General features: G+C 41.3%; 1 protein-coding gene across 1 annotated transcript; it reads left to right on the top strand.

Annotated features, from left to right (window-relative positions):
- Positions 1 to 174: 174 nt before the first annotated feature.
- bysl (bystin-like) lies at positions 175 to 18,037 on the top strand. Its single transcript, XM_028796632.2, has 7 exons — positions 175 to 589; positions 9,340 to 9,487; positions 9,907 to 10,045; positions 13,378 to 13,511; positions 13,836 to 13,996; positions 16,000 to 16,102; positions 17,436 to 18,037. The coding sequence occupies exons 1-7, from the start codon at positions 322 to 324 to the stop codon at positions 17,785 to 17,787; spliced, it is 1,305 nt and encodes a 434-aa protein (XP_028652465.2). The 5' UTR covers positions 175 to 321; the 3' UTR covers positions 17,788 to 18,037.
- Positions 18,038 to 19,992: the final 1,955 nt, after the last annotated feature.

Genomic DNA, 19,992 nt, shown 5'->3' with positions numbered 1-19,992 from the left:
TACAATCCTTTTTTGTAATCCACATTATTGTATGCATATGCTCATAAACGTTTACACTTATAAGTGAATTAAAATGGTAAAATTTATAAAACATTAGACATATTTGTGAAGGGCGGAAGTAAAAATTTCAATTTTCCACGTTGCCTCATTTTAAGGTGTTATTCCGCCATTTTTGTAATGGGCAAAAACAGTGAATTACAGTCCCATGCTGGATCGCATGTGCTGTGGAGTTGAACCGATCATGCAAGCGAGTTGAACTGTGGACTGCTTCCGCCGAATATAATAGTTAACATACATCAACGGGAAAAAACATTTAAAGATATGCCTAAAGTAAAAAAGGCCAAAGGAATTGGCAGTGAAAGGGAAAAACACGTTGCACTTGCCGACCAGATTTTGCAAGATGACTCGGTAAGGCCCAGCGTCCGGCTGAAGAGCCGTGATCGACGAGAGGAGGTTGATGAACAATATGTAGACGAAAAGTTGTCTCGTAAAATCCTCAAACAAGCTCGCATTCAGCAGGAAGAGTTAGAAACAGAATATGGACTGGGATCCAAGGGAAAACAGAAGAAGACTCAGACTACAGTTCTGGGTAAGCGACTTAAGATCATCTATGTTTTTCATATCTGATCACAGTTATAACAGTAACACATTAGTTTACAAATTTAAAATGTTTATTTATTTATTGCTTTTTACACGCTACATCCACGCAATTTGTAGGCTTCAAACCCCACAACTCCTGTCCTATATGATTTGCACTGGTTACCAGTTTCTTCAGGAATCAAATATAAAATTATTCTTCTCACCTTTAAAGCCCTTCATGGTTTAGCCCCTCATTATCTGTCTGAGCTGCTGCTTCCTTACACTCCTGCCCGTGCATTACGATCATCAGACGCTAACTTACTCACTGTACCTATATACAGGTTAATAACTATGGGTGGCAGAGCTTTCAGTGTGATAGCCCCAAAAATTTGGAATACTCTTCCTTTAAGCCTTCGCGAGGAAAAATCCATTATTCATTTCTAACTCCCGTTAAAAACACATCTTTTCAATGAGTATTATTCAATTTCTTGTATGTGATTTCTATTGTTTAGTTAATGTGTTTATTGAATTGTAAAGTGTCATTGAGTGTATGAAAGTAAATAATGTAAATTGTAAATAATCAGTATGTAGCCACAAAGTATGTTTGTATAAGCCCATCCGTATTCTTTACTACAGAGAATATGGTGTTATTTGCATTATTTGTTTAGACAGTTTTCTGGCAGGTTCAGTCGACATAATGGTGTCCTATTATTTACAAATATATAATGCATTTAGCACAAAAGGTTTTTTCCTACAGTAAAACACAAACTCCTGCCTATGGAGTTGGCTCCGTTTTGATGCGCATGCCTTTATGAGAACATACGAAATAAGTTCCTTGGTTTAACGGGTTCCGTTTAAATGGCAGGTTCTGTGGTGAACGCTCCACACAAACTTAGATGCATCCTGAACAACAGAATTCAGTGTATGCGTGTCAGCTTAACAGATTTTAGAAAATGTTGCCGACTGACCATCTTCGATTTTCTTCATACTCGCTGAAAATAATTCTGGTCACTTATACTGTAAAGTATAGGGGGGATGCTGTAATGTTACTCTAAAAACGAGTGTTACTAAAATGACAATGTTCCTTACGCCATAACTTTTAAACTGTTAATGCTAGATGCTTGAAATTTTAAGGGATTACTGTTAGTCCACAGTTGCGTGTTTGCCAATTTATGGCTTGCTGATATCGTGTTTAAAAAAAATAAATAAATAAAAACTTTCCTGCTTTGAACAACTTTAGCCCACTATAGCTCCATACTAAACTACATCTGATCTTGGTCTGATCATTCACCAGAATGACAAAAAAAAAGGCAAATTTAAAAAGAAAGGAAAATGTCTGACTTGATAGTTCCAGTCAGTGAAGTACTGTAAAGGTGTATTGCCGTTGGTGTAAAGGAGTCCAGGTACCGTTTCATGACACACCTCTGCTGAGCAATTAGTTGGCTGAAAGACTTCAGTGTTAGTGGTTTAGAAAGATGATGTGCAGCATTGTTCACAATGACACTGTGGTTTGTTTTCATTTTCTCCTCCTCTTACAGGATGTGTCTTACTACTTACAGGGTGTCCAGAGTGCGTTCCATAACTGAGCCTGCCTTTTTAATTAGTTTGTTTATTTGGTCCGCTCCTTGAACTGCCACCTTATCGTGGTGGAGGGGTTTGCATGTCCCAATGATCTTAGGAGCTCTGTTGTCCAGGGCTTTATGCCCCTGGTAGGGCCACCCAAGGCATACTGGTCCTAGGTGAGGGATAAGACAAGGAGCGGTTCAACAAACCTCCAATGATGAATCAAACCTTTGGACAACATTTTCCCTTGCCCCGACGTGGGTCACTGGGGCCCCCCTCCGGAGCCAGGCCTGGAGGTGGGGCTCGATGGCGAGTGCCTGGTGGCCGGGCCTGCACCCATGTGGCTCGGCCGGGCACAGCCCGAAGAGGCAACGTGGGTCCCCCTTCCCATGGGCTCACCACCTATGGGAGCGGCCAAGGAGGTCGGGTGCAGTGTGAGTTGGGTGGTGGCTGAAGACGGGGACCTTGGCAGTCTGATCCTCGGCTACAGAACTGGCTCTTGGGACATGGAATGTCACCTCTCTGAATGGGAAGGAGCCTGAGCTAGTGCGTGAGGTCGAGAGGTTCTGGCTAGATATAGTCGGGCTCACCTCGACGCACAGCTTGGACTCTGGAACCAATCTCCTTGAGAGGGGCTGGACTCTCTACCACTCTAGAGTTATCCCCGGTGAGAGGCGCCGAGTGGGTGTGGGCATACTTATTGCCCCCCAACTTGGAGCCTGTTCATTGGGGTTTACCCCGGTGGACGAGAGGGTAGCCTCCCTCCACTTTCAGGTGGGGGGGATGGGTCCTAACTGTTGTTTGTGCGTATGCGCCGAACAGCAGTTCGGAGTACCCACCCTTTTTGGAGTCCCTGGAGGAGGTGCTAGAGGGCATACTGTACCTTCTGGGGACTCCCTCGTACTGCTGAGAGACTTAAATGCTCACGTGGGCAATGACAGTGAGACCTGGAAAGGCATGATTGGGAGGAATGCCCCCCCCCCGATCTGAACCCGAGTGGTGTTTTGTTATTGGTGCTCGTCACGGATTGTCCATAACGAACACCATGTTCAAGCATAGGGGTGTTCATATGTGCACTTGGCACCAGGACACCCTAGGCCTCAGTTCGATGATCAACTTTGTGGTCGTGTTGTTGGACCTGCGGCCACATGTCTTGGACACTCGGGTGAAGAGAGGGGCAGAGCTGTCAACTGATCACAACCTGGTGGTGAGTGGGCTTCGATGGTGGGGGAGGATACCGGTCAGGCCTGGTAGGCCCAAACTTGTTGTGAGGGTCTGCTAGGAACGTCTGGCAGAGTCCCCTGTCAGAAGTAGCTTCAACTCCCACCTCCAGCAGAACTTCGACAACATCCCGAGGGAGGTGGGGGACATTGAGTCCGAATGGGCCATGTTCCGGGCCTCTATTGTTGAGGCGGCTGACCGGAGCTGTGGCCGTAAGGTGGTCGGTGCCTGTTGTGGCGGCAATCCCCAAACCCTAAGGTGGACACCGATGGTGAGGGATGCCATCAAGCTGAAGGAGGAGTCCTACAGGACCTTTTTGTCCTGTGGGACTCTGGAGGCAGCTGATAGGTACCGGCAGGCCAAGCGGAATGCGGCTTTGGTGGTTGCTGAAGCAAAAACTTGGGGAGGCCATGGAGAACAACTTTCGGACAGCTTCGGACAGGTCACCAAGGTGGTCAAAAAACTCCTTGGTGGCAGGGCCCCGGGGGTGGATGAGATATGTCCAGAGTTCTCAAGGCTCTGGATGTTGTAGGACTCTCCTTGTTGACACGCCTCTGCAACATCGCATGGACATCAGGGACAGTGCCTCTGGATTGGCAGACTGGGGTGGTGGTCCCCCTCTTTAAGAAGGGGGACCGGAGGGTGTGTTCCAACTACAGAGGGATCACACTTCTCAGCCTCCCTGGAAAAGTCTATTCGGGGAAACTGGAGAGGAGGTCTGTCGGATAGTCAAACCGCGGATTCAGGAGGAACAGTGTGGTTTTCGTCCTGGTCGTGGAACAGTGGACCAGCTCTACACCCATAGTAGGATCTCGGAGGGTGCATGGGAGTTTGCCCAACCAGTCTACATGTGTTTTGTGGACTTGGAAAAGGCGTTCGACTGTGTCCCTCGGGGAATCCTGTTGGGGGTACTCCGAGAGTATGGGGTACCAGACCCCCTTATAAGGGCTGTTGGGTCCCTGTATGATCAGTGTCAGAGCTTGGTCCACATTGCCGGCAGTAAGTCAAACCCATTTCCAATGAGAGTTGGACTCCGCCAGGACTGCCCTTTGTCACCGATTCTGTTCATAACTTTTATGGACAGAATTTGTAGGTGCAGCCAGGGCGTTGAAGGGGTCCGGTTTGGTGGACTCAGGATTGGGTCACTGCTTTTTGCAGATGATGTTGTCCTGTTTGTTTCATCAGGCCGTGATCTTCAGCTCTCTCTAGATCGGTTCACAGCTGAGTGTGAAGCGGCTGGGATGGGAATCAGCACCTCCAAATCCGAGACCATTGTCTTCAGCCGAAAAAGGGTGGAGTGCCCTCTCAGGGTTGGGAGCGAGATCCTACCCCAAGTGGAGGAGTTCAAGTATCTCAGGATCTTGTTCACGAGTGAGGGAAGAATAGAGCGGGAGATCGACAGGCGGATCGGTGCGGCATCCGCAGTGATGCGGGCTCTGCATCGGTCTGTTGTGGTGAAAAAGGAGCTGAGCCGCAAGGCAAAGCTCTCAATTTACCAGTCGATCTGCGTTGCTACCCTCGCATATGGTCATGAGCTATGGGTAGTGACCGAAAGAACGAGATCGCGAATACAAGCGGATGAAATGAGTTTCCTCCGTATGGTGTCTGGTCTTTCCCTTAAAGATAGGGTGAGAAGCTCAGTCAACCGGGAGGGTCTCAGAGTAGAGCCGCTGCTCCTCCGCATCGAGAGGAGTCAGATGAGGTGGCTCGGGCATCTGATCAGGATGACTGCAGGACGCCTCCCTGGTGAGGTGTTCCGGGCACGTCTAACAGGGAGGAGGCCCCGGGGAAGACCCAGGACACGCTGGAGGGACTATGTCTCTCGACTGGCCTGGGAACGCCTTGGGATTCTCCCGGAAGAGCTAGAAGAAGTGGCCGGGGAGAGGGAAGTCTGGGCATCTCTGCTCAAGCTGCTGCCCCCGCGACCCGATCTCGGATAAGCGGAAGAGGATGGATGGATGAATGTTTATTTGGTGAGTGCCTCGAACTGATGTTACCAGCCCAGTACTTCACATCGCATAAAAATTGAACCGGTCGTCACAGAGTTGTAGAGTATTTGAAGGATGTCACTACCCACAGTCTCCTAAGAAGAAAGTGTCTGCGCTGCCCTTTCTTATATAGTTCCATTGTGGTACGAAACCAGTCAAGTCTGTCTTTGATGTGGACCCCCCAAGTACAATACTTGTATGAATGGACCTCCTCTACATCCACTTTCTAAACAATGACGGGGCATAGTGGCTCTTTGGCGCAATAAAAGTCAATAACCAATTCCTTGGTTTTGCTAATGTTAACTTGCGGACAATTCTTTCCACACCAAGAAACAAAGTTCTCCACTTGATTGCTAAACTGTCTCGTTCTCCTTATTGATACATCCATTAAGGGCAGAATCATCCAAGAATTTCTGCATGTGACATGACCTGCCCTTATATTTATAGGTTGAGTAGTACAGAGTAAAGGAGATGGGTTTGTTCCTTGTGGTGCTGCAGTGTTGCTTACATCCGTAATAGAAACACAGTCCTTGACCCACACAAACTATGGTCTGCCAGACAGACATAGTCTGTCTGTCCATTATCCAGGACACCACAAGCTCATCTGCCTGCATATCCCCAAGCTTATCCTTTAACAGTTATGGCTGGGTGGTATGGAAGACACTGGATAATTAAAAAACGTAATCCTCGCTATGCACTCTGCTTTGTCCAAATAAGAGAAAGCCTTGTGAAGCAGATCGATAATTGCATTCTCCACTTCATCCTTTCTCCAATATGCAAACTGCAGTGGGTCCAGACTCCATCTGGTCCTGCAACTTTTCCTTTGTATAGCTTCATCAGTTGTCTCCTCACTTGGTCTTCCCCAAGGGTTTCTTCCATTTTTCCCCTACAAGGGTTTTTTGGGAGTTTTTCCTTGTCTTCTTAGAGAGTCAAGGCTGGGGGGCTGTCAAGAGGCAGGGCCTGTTAAAGCCCATTGTGGCACTTCGTGTGATTTTTGGGCTATACAAAAATAAATTGTATTCTATTTTTGCTGTCAGATAGCTGAACAAGTTCACACAATGGCTTTTTTAGTGGACATTATTTTTATACCTCCTTACTTGCTTTGATGCGTTAATCAGGATTGTTGTACCTTGCAGAAATGACTTTATTGCATACTTGTTGCAGATCTGATGGCTGCACGGTTCTCCTGTCACTAGTAGCTCTTTGCCTTTCACACCATTCTTGTTAAACCCTTAAAACAGCTGTGTGTAAAAAGCCCATAACAACATCTGTTTGGGAGATCCCAAAAAATGACACATCGAGTGATAAGTAAACATGTTCAAAGTCATTAAGGCTACTCTGTTTTCCATACCAGTGCTTAATTGAACATTAGTGGCTATAACCGCTGATCTACATAATTTATTCCACACACCACTTTAATGTGATATACAGACATGTGAAAACAGGTATTCCCCATTAAATGTTTTTTCTTTTATAGCAAAACTGTGATATACCAAGATTTGATCTTTGTTTATTTTTTAAATATTTTTATTGATTTTAATTAGAAATGGGTAACATTCCATACAGTCAAGTCAAATTTAACAAATCAATGCAAAATTGATTTGATCTTCATTAAAATAAAATCTATAGATAAAGATGATTCCATATAACATGCATTATGCCACTTTTACATTTTATAGTCATTTGTGTAATTTAAATAATCAAAAATGCAAATTTCACATGTGTTAAAGTAAGTACATTTTTTAGTACTTTAAATACCTAAAATTAGAATTGGGCGCATCAGATGAGATGATTAGAAAATTATTAGAGAGAATTTTTTCTGAACCTGACTTATTTGAACCTCCGACATTTTGTTTGGTTTGCTGTTTATTGTTCAAGTATATTATCACCATGCAAAGATCGAAAGAACTTCCTGTGGCCTTCAGAAAGAAGGTTACATATGTCTGTAAGTCTGGAAAAGAATTTACAAGGATTTCCATACAAATGGAAATCAACCAATTCACTGTCCAGAAGATCATCTACAATTAGAGAAGATTTCAAGCAAATGCCAGCTTTTCCTGGCTAGGCCACCCCAGCAAGTTCAGCTAGATAGATAGATAAATAGATACTTTATTAATCCCAAGGGGAAATTCACATACTCCAGCAGCACCTTACTGATACAAAAAACAATATTAAATTAAAGATTGATAATAATGCAGGTAAAAACAGACAATAACTTTGTATAATGTTAATGTTTACACCCCCGGGTGGAATTGAAGAGTCACATAGTTTGGGGGAGGAACGATCTTCTCAGTCTGTCAGTGGAGCAGGACAGTGACAGCAGTCTGTCGCTGAAGCTGCACCTCTGTCTGGAGATGACATTGTTTAGTGGATGCAGTGGGTTTTCCATAATTGATAGGAGCCTGCTGAGCGCCCGTCGCTCTGCCACAGATGTCAAACTGTCCAGCTCCATGCCAACAATAGAGCCTGCCTTCCTCACCAGTTTGTCCAGGCGTGAGGCGTCTTTTTTTCTTAATGCTGCCTCCCCAGCACACCACCGCGTTGAAGAGGGCGCTCGCCACAATCATCTGATAGAACATCTGCAGCACCTTATTGCAGATGTTGAAGGACGCCAGCCTTCTAAGGAAGTATAACCGGCTCTGTCCTTTCTTACACAGAGCATCAGTATTGGCAGTCCAGTCTAATTTATCATCCAGCTGCACTCCCAGGTATTTATAGGTCTGCACCATCTGCACACAGTCACCTCTGATGATCACGGGGTCCATGAGGGGTCTGATAGTACAAAGGAAAATGGAAGAAGAAGTCTCCAAGAACCCTAGTACTTTATTGCAGGTCTGACAGATAACTCTTGCCACTGTTGTTGTGATAGTGCATGAGTCTAGTATGAGAAAGTGACTACACAAATTAGGTCCATATGGGAAGTATGTCAGTAGAAAACCTTTCCTGACCAGAAAGAACATCAGGGCGAGACCGAAGTTTCCTTATGAACACCTAGAGAAAGGCCAGGGCTTCTGGAACAGTGTGCTGTGGCCAGACAAGGCAAAGATAGTTATTTGGCCACAGTAAAAGAAGGCATATTTGGCAAAAGCCAAAGATAGCATTTGATGAGAAGAAACTGATACCAGCTATAAAGCATGGTTGTGGAAATTTTATGGTTTGGGACTGCTTTGCAGCCATCAGGATGTGGCTGCTCACCATCACACATAATTTGCTCTCAAACCCACTTAATCCAATTCAGGGTCAGACAGCCAAATTCCGGACAAGTGCCATGAGCATGGGAAAGGTAATATATAAATAAAATTGATTATTATTATTATTATTATTAAGGTGGCAGTCTAACGAGTGACCCACTCATTCACATACCGCGGCCAATTATGAATCATAATGAATTCTTCATTATAGTTTGAGGATAAGGTGAGACCATCTGTCAAAAGAAAGAAATAGTGGGTTCTCAAATGTGAAGTCAAAGCCCAGCTCTAAATCCCATCGAAATGATATGTAGGGATTTGAAACAGCCAAAGTGCATGCAAGACACCCCTCAAACATCACACAGCTGAAACAATTCTGCATGGAGTGGGAAGAACTGTCTCCCAGTTGATGTCAGAGACTGGAATACAGTTATAGGATATGACTACTTTAGGTTGTTTCTTCCAAAGGGGGTAATATTTTCCATAGACTGAAATGGCATATCTGCTCATTTTTTCATTAAACAAATTATTGCAAAATCAAATTTTCATTTTTTTTCAATTCACCTTTACCTATTTAAACTGTTTTAAATTAAGGTTAAATATTGGTATGACTTTAACATGTTGAAATGTAGAATTTATGTGAAGGTGGAGGTTGCACTTAACAAACTGGCAGCTCGGTGTCCATCTTTGATAATGATATTATTTACTCTGCAAATTTAATGCATTAGGTACATTTGTTGGTATTTCCATTGTTTCTCTCTCTCAGATCTATGTTTTCAACAAGGATATTTTTTTCCCAGGATCTGCTTCTAAGGACTCTGATTCAGAAGATGAGTGGCCATCACTGGAGCAAAAAGAAGAAGAAATGGATGGAATTGGAGAGGTTGAAGTTAATGCAGAAGATGAAAAAGCCATTGAGATGTTTATGAACAAGAACGCCCCTGTCGGGTACAGATTTTCTTATGGCTGTCTATTATGTTCTTTCACTATTGATCTGTCTGTCATATGTGTGTCTAAAAAAAATACATGTTTGCAGAACATCTTGAAGTGAAAGGGGGTTTAGGCTCAAAATAGAGTCGTTGTGTAATACTTACCTGTTAGAATTCTGCTTGTCTGGATGGGTTTCTTGCTGCCCCATCTTGTAAAGTAACCAGTCCATGAAGATCTTCAGTTGAGTGCATGCTTGTCATAGCCCAGTAGCATTTTAACAATTAGCTATGAAAGATAATTTGAATTACACTGCATGAACCAACAAGGGCAATATATGAATTAAATTGGGTATACTTTTGTGTGTTGTTTTATTTTGTTTTTTTATTTTCATATACAGTATTTCATTGATCAAAGTTTCTGTCCTAAACTCCGTTTAGGCGGACATTGGCTGATATTATAATGGAGAAAATCACAGAGAAGAAGACAGAGGTAGAAACTGTAATGTCTGAAGTGTCTGGAGTACCCATGGCCCAGCTGGATCCCAGGGTTGTCGAAGTGTATAGAGGTGTAAAAGAGGTGAGAAGAGACCTTTACTAACATCTGCATAAATAGTTATAGGGCTTAGAAAGTATTAAGTGATATATGGAGAGTTGTGACAAGACAAAGTATAAAACTATACATTTCTATTACAATAACAAGTAAGTGTGTGGAACTTGCATTTTCACATTTTTACTTTTGAAACTCTAGCAGATTAAGTGACTTGTCCACTGTTGCATAGTGAGTTAGTAGTGAAGACTGAACTATAACTCTAGTTTAAAGTCAGTCGTCTGCCTTGGCCTCGTATCACAATAACAGCCTGTATTGTATTTAAATCAAATATGCATAATTCAGGATTCTATATCAAAAAAGTTTATCTTAACACTGGTGGCCAGTAATTTATCTGTGCTAATAAAGATTCAAATTTAAGGGTTTAAATGAATCCCTTAGACTCCTTAACAGCATTTAGGCCAGGCAGAAAAATGATTATTGTTGCTGCTCATTGCCTGTACGCTGGTATTGTGAGTGCTGTACAGAGTGGAGGCAGAACATCTGTTTTTCCCAGTTGATTTTGGGGTTCATCAGGGGTGTGTTCCTTCTCCTACTCTGTTCAATGCTTGCAAGGATTGGGTGTGGGGGCAGGATAATGGGGTCCAGCAGGTGTGGGGCATCTGTTGGTGAAGAAAGATTCACTGATCTTGATTTTGCTGACGATGCTGTGATCTTCAGAGTCAGTGGAGGCGCTGATTGGGTCTCTCGAGAGACTGAGTGAGGTGTCTGGGCTTGCAAATGTCCTGGATAAAAAACAACATCCAGGCCTTAAATGACCACCTAGGCACAGCCATCAGCAGTGTGTCTGTCTGTGGAGAGAGTGTCAACCTTGTCCAGAGGTTTACTTATCTCGGCAGTGACATTCATGTCTCTGGTGACTCTTCCTGTGAAGTCAGTAAACAGATTGGGAGAGCATGGGGGGTCATGAGGACACTGGAAAGGGGTGTGTGGCTCTCCCGATATCTATGCAAAAGGACGAAGGTCCAAGTCTTTAGAATCCTTGTGCTTCCTGTTTTGTTATATGGTTGCGAGACATGGACGCTATCCAGTGACCTGAGACGAAGACTGGACTCCTTTGGTACTGTGTCTCCTCAGAGACTCCTTGGGTACCACTGGTTTGACTTTGTGTCATATGAGTGGTTGCTCATGGAGTCCCGAATGTGGCACATTACCTGCATTGACAGTGAGCGTCAGTTACTGCTCTACGGCCATGTGGTGCGATTCCCCACTCATTGTTGAGGACCCAAATGGCTGCATCAGGCCAAGGGGATGCCCACGTAACACCTGGCTGCAGCAGACAGAGGGTGAGGGACTGGACCACGTGTGTGCCTGAGGGGTTGCCAACCAGGATCCAGAATTGTTTCATTGTGTGTTGGGTGCAGCAATGCGCTGTACCAGTGCATGCTCCCCATCCGGACCTGACCTGCTGGTTATTGCCTCAGGAACCTGATTTTCGACTTCTGACTCGGTCTCTGTATTGAATTAGCATGTTTTTCTTGTTTTTGCAGTGAGTGTGAGTGTACCCCGAAAGCTAAACTGTTTGTTTTAAAGAAATAGTGAAAAAGGAATAGTTGGCTGTGGTCAATGTGTGTCTTAGGTATAGAGAAGAGCAATGAGGGCTGCAAAAATGAAAAAAGTTGTAAAGAAGACTGCATAAAATTTAACGAAAGGTCCCTTTAAGTGATGTGAAAAGAATGTGAAGGCCATAGGGAAGAACAAGGGCTGTAAATGTAAAAACAAATTATTAAAAAAAGCACAGAAAATTATGCATATTGACATTAGAAATGTATTTGTTTTTGTATTACTAGGTAGAAAAAAGTTGTATTTTCAATTTGTAAAATAAGGAGAACCTTTTTTTTATGTGTTAAAATATGATCTATTTTATTTACTTTGTTTTTCTATAGTCTGCCCATATACCTCCACATAAATTAGATGTTTTAGATGAATATGATAAAACATTAGATGGGTAAATATTATCATATGGAAGAAGTAACTCACTAAAACGTGTACATTATTCTTGTAGCTGCCAGTCTACTTGATGGCTTTACATAGCAGGATATAACTAACAATCATGTACTTCTCACCAAGCCCTAAAATTAAGTAACTCTAACCTTGAGTTACAAACATATAACAGATGTTATTAGTTATTCAATAAAAAATAAATCTAGCCATGTGTGAAAACTAAATGTGTATATCTTCCCAGCTTCCATTAAAGATTTTGAAGATAATTCATGTCGGGTGCTCCTGATCAAATATTCCATAATAGTGAATCAAAGAGTATCATTCCTCATATAAAAGTAGAACATTTGGCAGTAATGTCTGGAGCATTCAGGACAAGAATAAAATGCATTAAAAGTGTCCTCAGTCTGGTACTTGTAAGTCTTTAGTCTGGATAGGGTTATAAGGTAATGTCCTTACAGTATTAAGTCTATCACTGTGCAGATGAAAAACATTATGGAAAGTTCCCAGTTTTCTCCAGGATGAATGTCCCAGAAAATTCACTCAATGATAATACAATATAATGGTCTAAGAAATTGTAAAAATAAGCCAAAAGCTATACCCAGGGATCTACAGTGTTATTATCTGTATAGTAAATTGTACAGTTCACAATTCTCCACTCAGAAAGAGATTAATCATGTATGGCATTCATGGAAATGTATATAGAAAAAAGCTGTTTTGCTCCATAATGGACATGGCAGCACAGCTAATGTTTTCAGAGTTGTGTCTGAACAAACCATAAGGCTTCTGGAGTAATGTCCTCTGAAAAGACAAAACAAAAATGGAGTTGTATGAATTCTATACCACTGCCAGTGTTGACTCAAATTTAATTTCTAGGCTAATCACAGTATGTATGTTCTTCCTGTTTCCTCTCGGTTTTCTCTCACCTTGCAAAAAAAGAATGAAAAACATTGATTGGCAGATAGTGTGGCAAAGGCATTGAACTTAAATTTCTCTGTGTGACCCTGAGCAAGTCATTTACTCTGCCTGTGCTCCAGCTGTAAAATACACATAATTACTTGAAATATATAGCACTATACTTGCAGTGTATCTTGGGATGGCATTCACTATGCAAATGACTCTATATAAAATTAAGGTTGTATTCATTTAAAATAAACCCTTTTTGAGGGAGTGCTAGGGTGTACATGTTTCTGACATGCAGTGCCTTCTTTTAATAATGTTTTTACCATTGGACGTTTTAGACAGCATTAGAAGCACCAAAGCATGTTAGCAATTCAGAATAGTGTTGAACCTTGATATACATGATGCTGTCACTGATGGAGCCGTCTGGTTACAGTCATTTTCTTTGTTTCTTCACCCAGGTGCTGTCTAAATACAGAAGTGGAAAGTTACCAAAAGCTTTCAAGGTCATCCCAGCACTCTCTAACTGGGAGCAAGTGCTGTACATTACAGAACCAGACTCCTGGACTGCAGCTGCTGTGTACCAGGCAACACGGTGACCAGCATTTCTGAAGTTTTTTTGTAGGGGGATAGGGTCATTATGAGCTGCTACATGTAATTTGGGCCTTACTTTGAGTGAGACGTTAGTTGGAGTCAGGCCTTAAACAGTATTTGTCATTGTTTTGCCATATTGATTTTCTCTATAATGTTTTTTTAACTTTCCTCTTCTACTATGGGTTCTACATCAAAAACAATGACACACATGAGAAGTCAGATGTGCTGTTTGACCTGCCAGCTGCATGTCCTACTTGTATCCTTATGTGCTTATAACCTGTTTTTGATTCCTCGTTGTAAATGTCTGCTTTTCTCTTAATGGCAGAATCTTCACTTCCAGTCTGAAGGAACGAATGGCCCAGCGTTTCTTCAACTTGGTGTTGTTACCACGAATTCGGGATGACATTATGGAGTACAAGAAGCTCAACTTTCACTTATACAGTGCCCTGAAAAAAGCCCTCTTTAAGCCTGGTGCTTGGTTCAAAGGTGAGGACATGTTTAACTTGCTTAGATTTGAGTAATATTTAAAATCTTTTTAAGACTTTTCCCCCTAGCCTTATGCAGTTTCCCTTAAGTCCAGCTTTAGTTTGCCACGGTCAGTGCCGCCAATCTGTCCACTAGGTACTGATGAAAGTGAAACGTCCATCATCACTTCAAGGCCTGCAACTGAAAAACTATAATAATAATAGATATTTTAATAAATCTGCTTGTTTTTAAAACCGGTTACTTTCATTATCTAGTGTCCAGCACACATTTAAGAGAAAAAAGTAAATTGTGTCTGCCTTGGCAAAAAAAAAGATAAATGGGCACAGGATTTAGTGTGTTTTAAAATTATGATGGGAACATGAAAACCTCATTTCAACTGTTATTTTAATTTTTAATAGCAAGTACACTTTGACAAACCTGGAAGCTATAAATCAATTAATCTAAACCACACATAGGAAAACATTTCAAGTATTTTTTTATTTTAGGAATTGTATTACAATAAGTAAATTACCTGTCAGTACGGAAAACTATACCAAATATTCAAAACAGAACAGCAAAATATTTAGTGATCCCTCGTCTATCGCGGAAATTACGTTTCAGACCCATCAACGATAGGTGAAAATTCGCAATATAGAAAGACCATATAAATAAACATTTTTTTATAGTTTAAGCCTTAAAATACCCCTCCCACACGCTTTAAACACATGTAAACTTGTAATGGCAAGCGACCTCCACGTAACGCTTTCCTTCCCAAAGCATATCCAGGAGTTTTACCTTCTCCTGAATGGTCAAGGTCTTCCTCTGGTGCTTAGACTTACTACTACCAGAAGGCTTAGAAGGTGCAGGATGCTTGGGAACCATCGTAGGGCTTAAAACAAAACGAAAAGTTCGCAAAAAGGACCACAAGCAAGGTACGCAATACGCAGAGACCTGAGATGCGTCGGGGACCCACGCTCGCTGTTCTTGCGAAATTACACCACATTAGCAGCAGCCAATCGGAGCCCAACAGAATGAAAATCCCGCTCTGATTGGTTGAGTCTCCTCTTTCAGCCAATAACGGGCCTTGTAAGAAATCATCTGGGTACTGTAACACAAAACTCTTTGTCTGCCATAGTGTACAATGTACGTGTAAAATTAGATATGTTCCAAAGAAAAATCTGCGATACCGCGGGAGCGCGATAGCTGAACCATGATATAGCGGGGGATCACTGTTTTCTTGTAATCTACAGAAATGATACCCTTACAGTCCCGGAGCTCGCAGTAAGTGAGTCATTTTACTTCTTAGTGATGTTATTGATTAATTTGTTGTTCCTTTTATGTATAAAAAATGTAAAAATACTTAGGGACAGAGATTTAGAAATATATTGCCATTTTTCTGTTAATTTGACTTTTTTTCTGTGTTTTTTTCCCTTTATTGCATCATGTTAATTACAGTGAAGAATGTTGTAGACACCTGGGCAAATGACACTGAAAACTGAAGGCTATGGCTAATTAAGTGTTAGACCCACTAGCATGCCTACACCATTAATAACAGCTTAAATAACCAAAATATTTGGAAAAGCAAATGGAGAATAATGAAGATGGTTAAAATCTTGAAAACAGAAAATAAGCAACACTAAATTATGCACATGTAATATAAACCACTCTTGCTTTCCACATTCCAATAAAAAAATTGGCAAACCTAGTTCTGTAATTTCTTGATCTTTAATTTGAAGAAGTAAAGATGCTATACTTAAAAGACACTAAGACACGCAAACTAAAATAACCATGTTCTTAATTAAAGTAGACTCTAGTTAAAAAGAGAATTTGGTTGGGATGAAAATCTGCATTTATAAAGGACACCCAGGACTGAACTTGAGAACTGCTGATATACAACACTAGTTGCACAGACCATAAATCAGAATTTCAATCACTTTTAAAATTTTTATATGAGTCATCCCTGACAGCATTAATCTGGCTAATTACTGAACTCTTTTCAACTCACATTGTATGTTGTTATGCAGGAATTCTGATCCCTCTCTCTGAATCTTGTACTTGCTCCTTACGTGAAGCTATCATCATTGGCAGCATTCTGACAAAGTGTTCAATCCCAGTTCTACACTCCAGGTAATCGAAATAACCAAATGGATTCTCAAACAGTTATCTGTAAAAACATGTCTTTAAGAAATGAGTCAGTTTTTTTAAGATGCAGTAGTGGTGTACCAAAATTTTGTAACCCATCCATTTTCTTGTTTTTTTTTTCCTTCAATAGAAGGAGTCAAAGTCTGTCATAAAGTTTAATTATTAATCAAAATGTGCTAATGGTTTAACCTTTTCACTGGTTGTAATGAGCTTGTTTTGCTGAAATACAGTGACACACTACCTTGTTGAAACCTTTTTAAAAGATTCCTATCAGTTTTGACAACTGAAGCTTGTGTACACAAAGCCGGTATATTTTTAAATACCGGAACACCATTTCTAATTTATTGGAATATTTAAATTATATAAATATTATATGAAATGACTGGTAATTAGTCACTGACTGCTTTACCTCAGAACCTGACAATAGAGTGATTAGTGTGCTTGTGTGCCACAGTTAGCAGGTGCCCATGGCTCCTTACAAATAAAAAAAAAAAAAAATTTGGACTTAAGCGTCAGTAGGCTCCCAAGTTACCCAAACTATTGTCTATTATTTACCTTTCTGATATACTGATCTTTCTGATCTATCATAAAATAGGTCATTACAATAGCAACTGACAAGAAGAACTGATAATTAATTGCAGAATTACGGTATTTAAGGGTTCCCCTAGAGTGCCTCTTTCTCTTGCACAATTTGGCTCAAAATATAATTGTGATATCACCATCTCATGACAAACTTAAGTTTCGAGTTTGGTATTTTTCCGTCCAGCCATTTTAGCTCTAGACTGACTGTCCTCAAGAAACTGTAACACACAGACAGACACACGCCCATCATTGAGATATCGATGTTTTTCGGTATCGGGGACCCTAAAATTTTGAGATCCTTCAAAAAACGAAGATTTAAATTTTTGGCAAATCTAATGCTTTTCACCCCCCAAACCACAGACTATATTGTATGGTCAGGGAGGGTGCAAAACAATAATAGGGAATAGTTGGTTTATCCTTGGCAGTGCCAAGACTGGTGGTAAATCCTCCGCCTACTTCATGGCAGCAGAATAATCCCCAATGCACCACTTACAGACTTTTAACATTCTGGCAGTAATATTATTCAAACTGCTATGAAGATATACCTGGCAGGTACTGTTGATGTGCAGGTGTGTAGGTTTGGCTATGTACAAAAAATTTTGAATAGTAGTTGACTATGGGCATTTCAGGATATATTTTTGTGGGAAAAACCTGCAGCTCACCCTTCAACAATTGTTGGAGATGAATTTTAGGAAATACTGTAAAACCAAAATTTGCTGTCTTCTTCATTTCACAGTGCAGCAATGCTGAAGTTGGCCGAGATGGAGTACAATGGCGCCAACAGCATCTTCCTGCGTCTTCTTATTGATAAGAAATATGCCCTCCCTTTCCGAGTCATTGATGCCTTGGTTTATCACTTCCTGCGCTTCAGAACTGACCAGAGGACTCTGCCAGTGCTCTGGCACCAGTGCCTTCTCACGTTTGTGCAACGCTACAAAGAAGATCTGGCTTCTGAGCAGAAGGCTGCACTGCTGGACCTTCTTAAGGTGCACGTCCACCCACAGATCTCCACTGAAATACGCAGAGAGTTGGCCAACTCCAAGTCTCGGGATCAGGAGACGGTTGAACCTGTTATGGCCATGGAGTAAGCAGCATAACATTGTGGGGCAGGTGATTGTTATTTGACAGAGACAAAGCACACAAATGCATTACATCTGTCAAGTATTGCTTCTGGTCATGTGTAACCTTGAAGTGGTGCAGAAGTTCTCAGCAACTGAAGGACTGATGGTTGAAATTGACTGCTGCTAAACTGTGCAACCTAGCAGATACCTACCTGAGTAGGGTTCTGTGTAGTTATCTCACTTGTAATATAAAATAAATTGGCAGATTTTCTTTTAATTAGGAGCTGTATTTTGTTAACTGTTTCCAAGAAATGTTTAAGTAAGATCAACACAAAGTGCTTGCTGTGTTGTATAAAGTACTCAACAGTCATACTTTAGTAAAAGTATAGATATTTCTGAAAAGTTACTCAAGTAAAAGAAAAAATTTCCCCATGAACAAACTACTCAAGTAAATGTTTTGAAATGCTAGGATATCATGTGTACTTAAGAAATTATGTCAATTTGAGAACTCGTCCCATTTTATATCATTGCATCCATCCATTTTCGAAACCTGCTTATGGAGCAGGACTGTGTGGAAGGTGGTGCAAATCCCAGCAACCATTAGATACAAGGAAAGAACAAGGCCTGGATATGGCTCCTGCCCATCACAGGGTAAACACAAACACACATATTGGGCTAATTTAACATCTATCTATCACCAGCTTACAGAACCTGCATGTCTTTGAACTGTGGGAGGAAACCCACGCAGAGATGCGGAAAAAAATGTAAAGTTTAAAAAGGAAGCATCTGGGACTTCAACCCAGTCTCCGTGTTGCAAGGCTACCCCATTTTATATATAGTCTAAAACCGGGATTGGGCAAAGTCAGTCCTGGTGGGCCACAGTGGCTGCAGGTTTTTGTTCCAACCCAGTTGCTTAATTAGAAAACAATTCTTGCCAATAATTTAATTTCATTGCTTGTTAGTGCTTTATCTTTGACATGTCATATTGTTCTCATATCCTAGATTTTTTTATCCTATCTAAGGATGTCATCCAAATAAGTTGAAGTTTTAAATGAATGAGTAATTCTCAGTACTTCACCTTTTTTCTTTGATATCCTTCTAAGTATTTAATTAAATACTGTGTGATAAATACACACAAGTATAAATGGAAACAAGCTAAGTGGATAACTACTGGTTTATTTTGTCATTTCCATCTTATTGCTAGTAAGGAGTAATTAAAAACCAAGAATACATCTCTTTAAGACTAAAATAAGCAATAAGTGGTCAAAATCTTAATGAGCGAGACGACTAAAATGAAGCAGAAAAGTGTTACTTGAGCAATAAGTGCTACTTATTAAGCAACTGGGTTGGAACAAAAACCTGCCACCGCTGTGACTCTCCAGGAACAACTTTGCCCAACCCTGGTCTAAAAAGAAATTCTTAAAATAATTCAAGCTACCTTATTTTTGCACGTGATTTTTGTATTACAATCACTAAAGTATGAGCCAAGTAACTACAACCTGAAGAAGTGACATCTAGTGAGCAGACATCTTAATGATAGTATCCCAAGTCACCTGGGGCCTCATGTATAAACAATGCATACGCACAGAAATGTTGCGTAAGAACGTTTCCACATTCAAATCGCGATGTATAAAACCTACACTTGGCGTAAAGCCACGCACTTTTCCACGGTACCTCATACCCTGTCATACGCAAGTTCTCCGCTCGGTTTTGCAGACTGGCGGCACCCAGTGTCAAAGCAGTGCTGTTATTCCTGTGTGGTTACCCTTTCTTAGATCCACATCCACGACAGCAGCTTTATCAAATACACTGAAATTAACCGCATATAGTTCATAAATTTAATGCATGTGATTGTAATTAACCTGTAACAATATAATGGTCCACAGAATGGCCAAACTATTCTAAATACCATAACTGCTTTAGCCGCCGCCTTCTTCTGTCAGCTGCTCCCGTTAGGGGTTGCCACAGCAGATCATCTTTTTCCATATTACTCTCACTGCACCACTCGGAGTATTTATATCACTGTATCTGAGTGTGAATCACAGATCTACAGCGATCGGAAAGAGAATTATCGGTATACAGCATCAAGCACTTGCTGCCTCAGCCTTTCGCTATTTGAACTGCTCTCATCTGACCAACGCTTCACAACCTTTCCTGTTCGGACCTTGCGGTTCACAAACAGTTTCATCCCAAGAACTCTAAACACACTCAATCAGTCCATCAAGTGTTCCT

The sequence above is a fragment of the Erpetoichthys calabaricus genome, chromosome 3, assembly GCF_900747795.2.
Source record: "Erpetoichthys calabaricus chromosome 3, fErpCal1.3, whole genome shotgun sequence".
In the NCBI taxonomy this organism is placed as follows: Eukaryota; Metazoa; Chordata; class Cladistia; order Polypteriformes; family Polypteridae; genus Erpetoichthys; species Erpetoichthys calabaricus.
The sequence above is the reverse complement of the archived record's forward strand: the minus strand, read 5'-3'. Positions and strand labels throughout refer to the sequence as shown.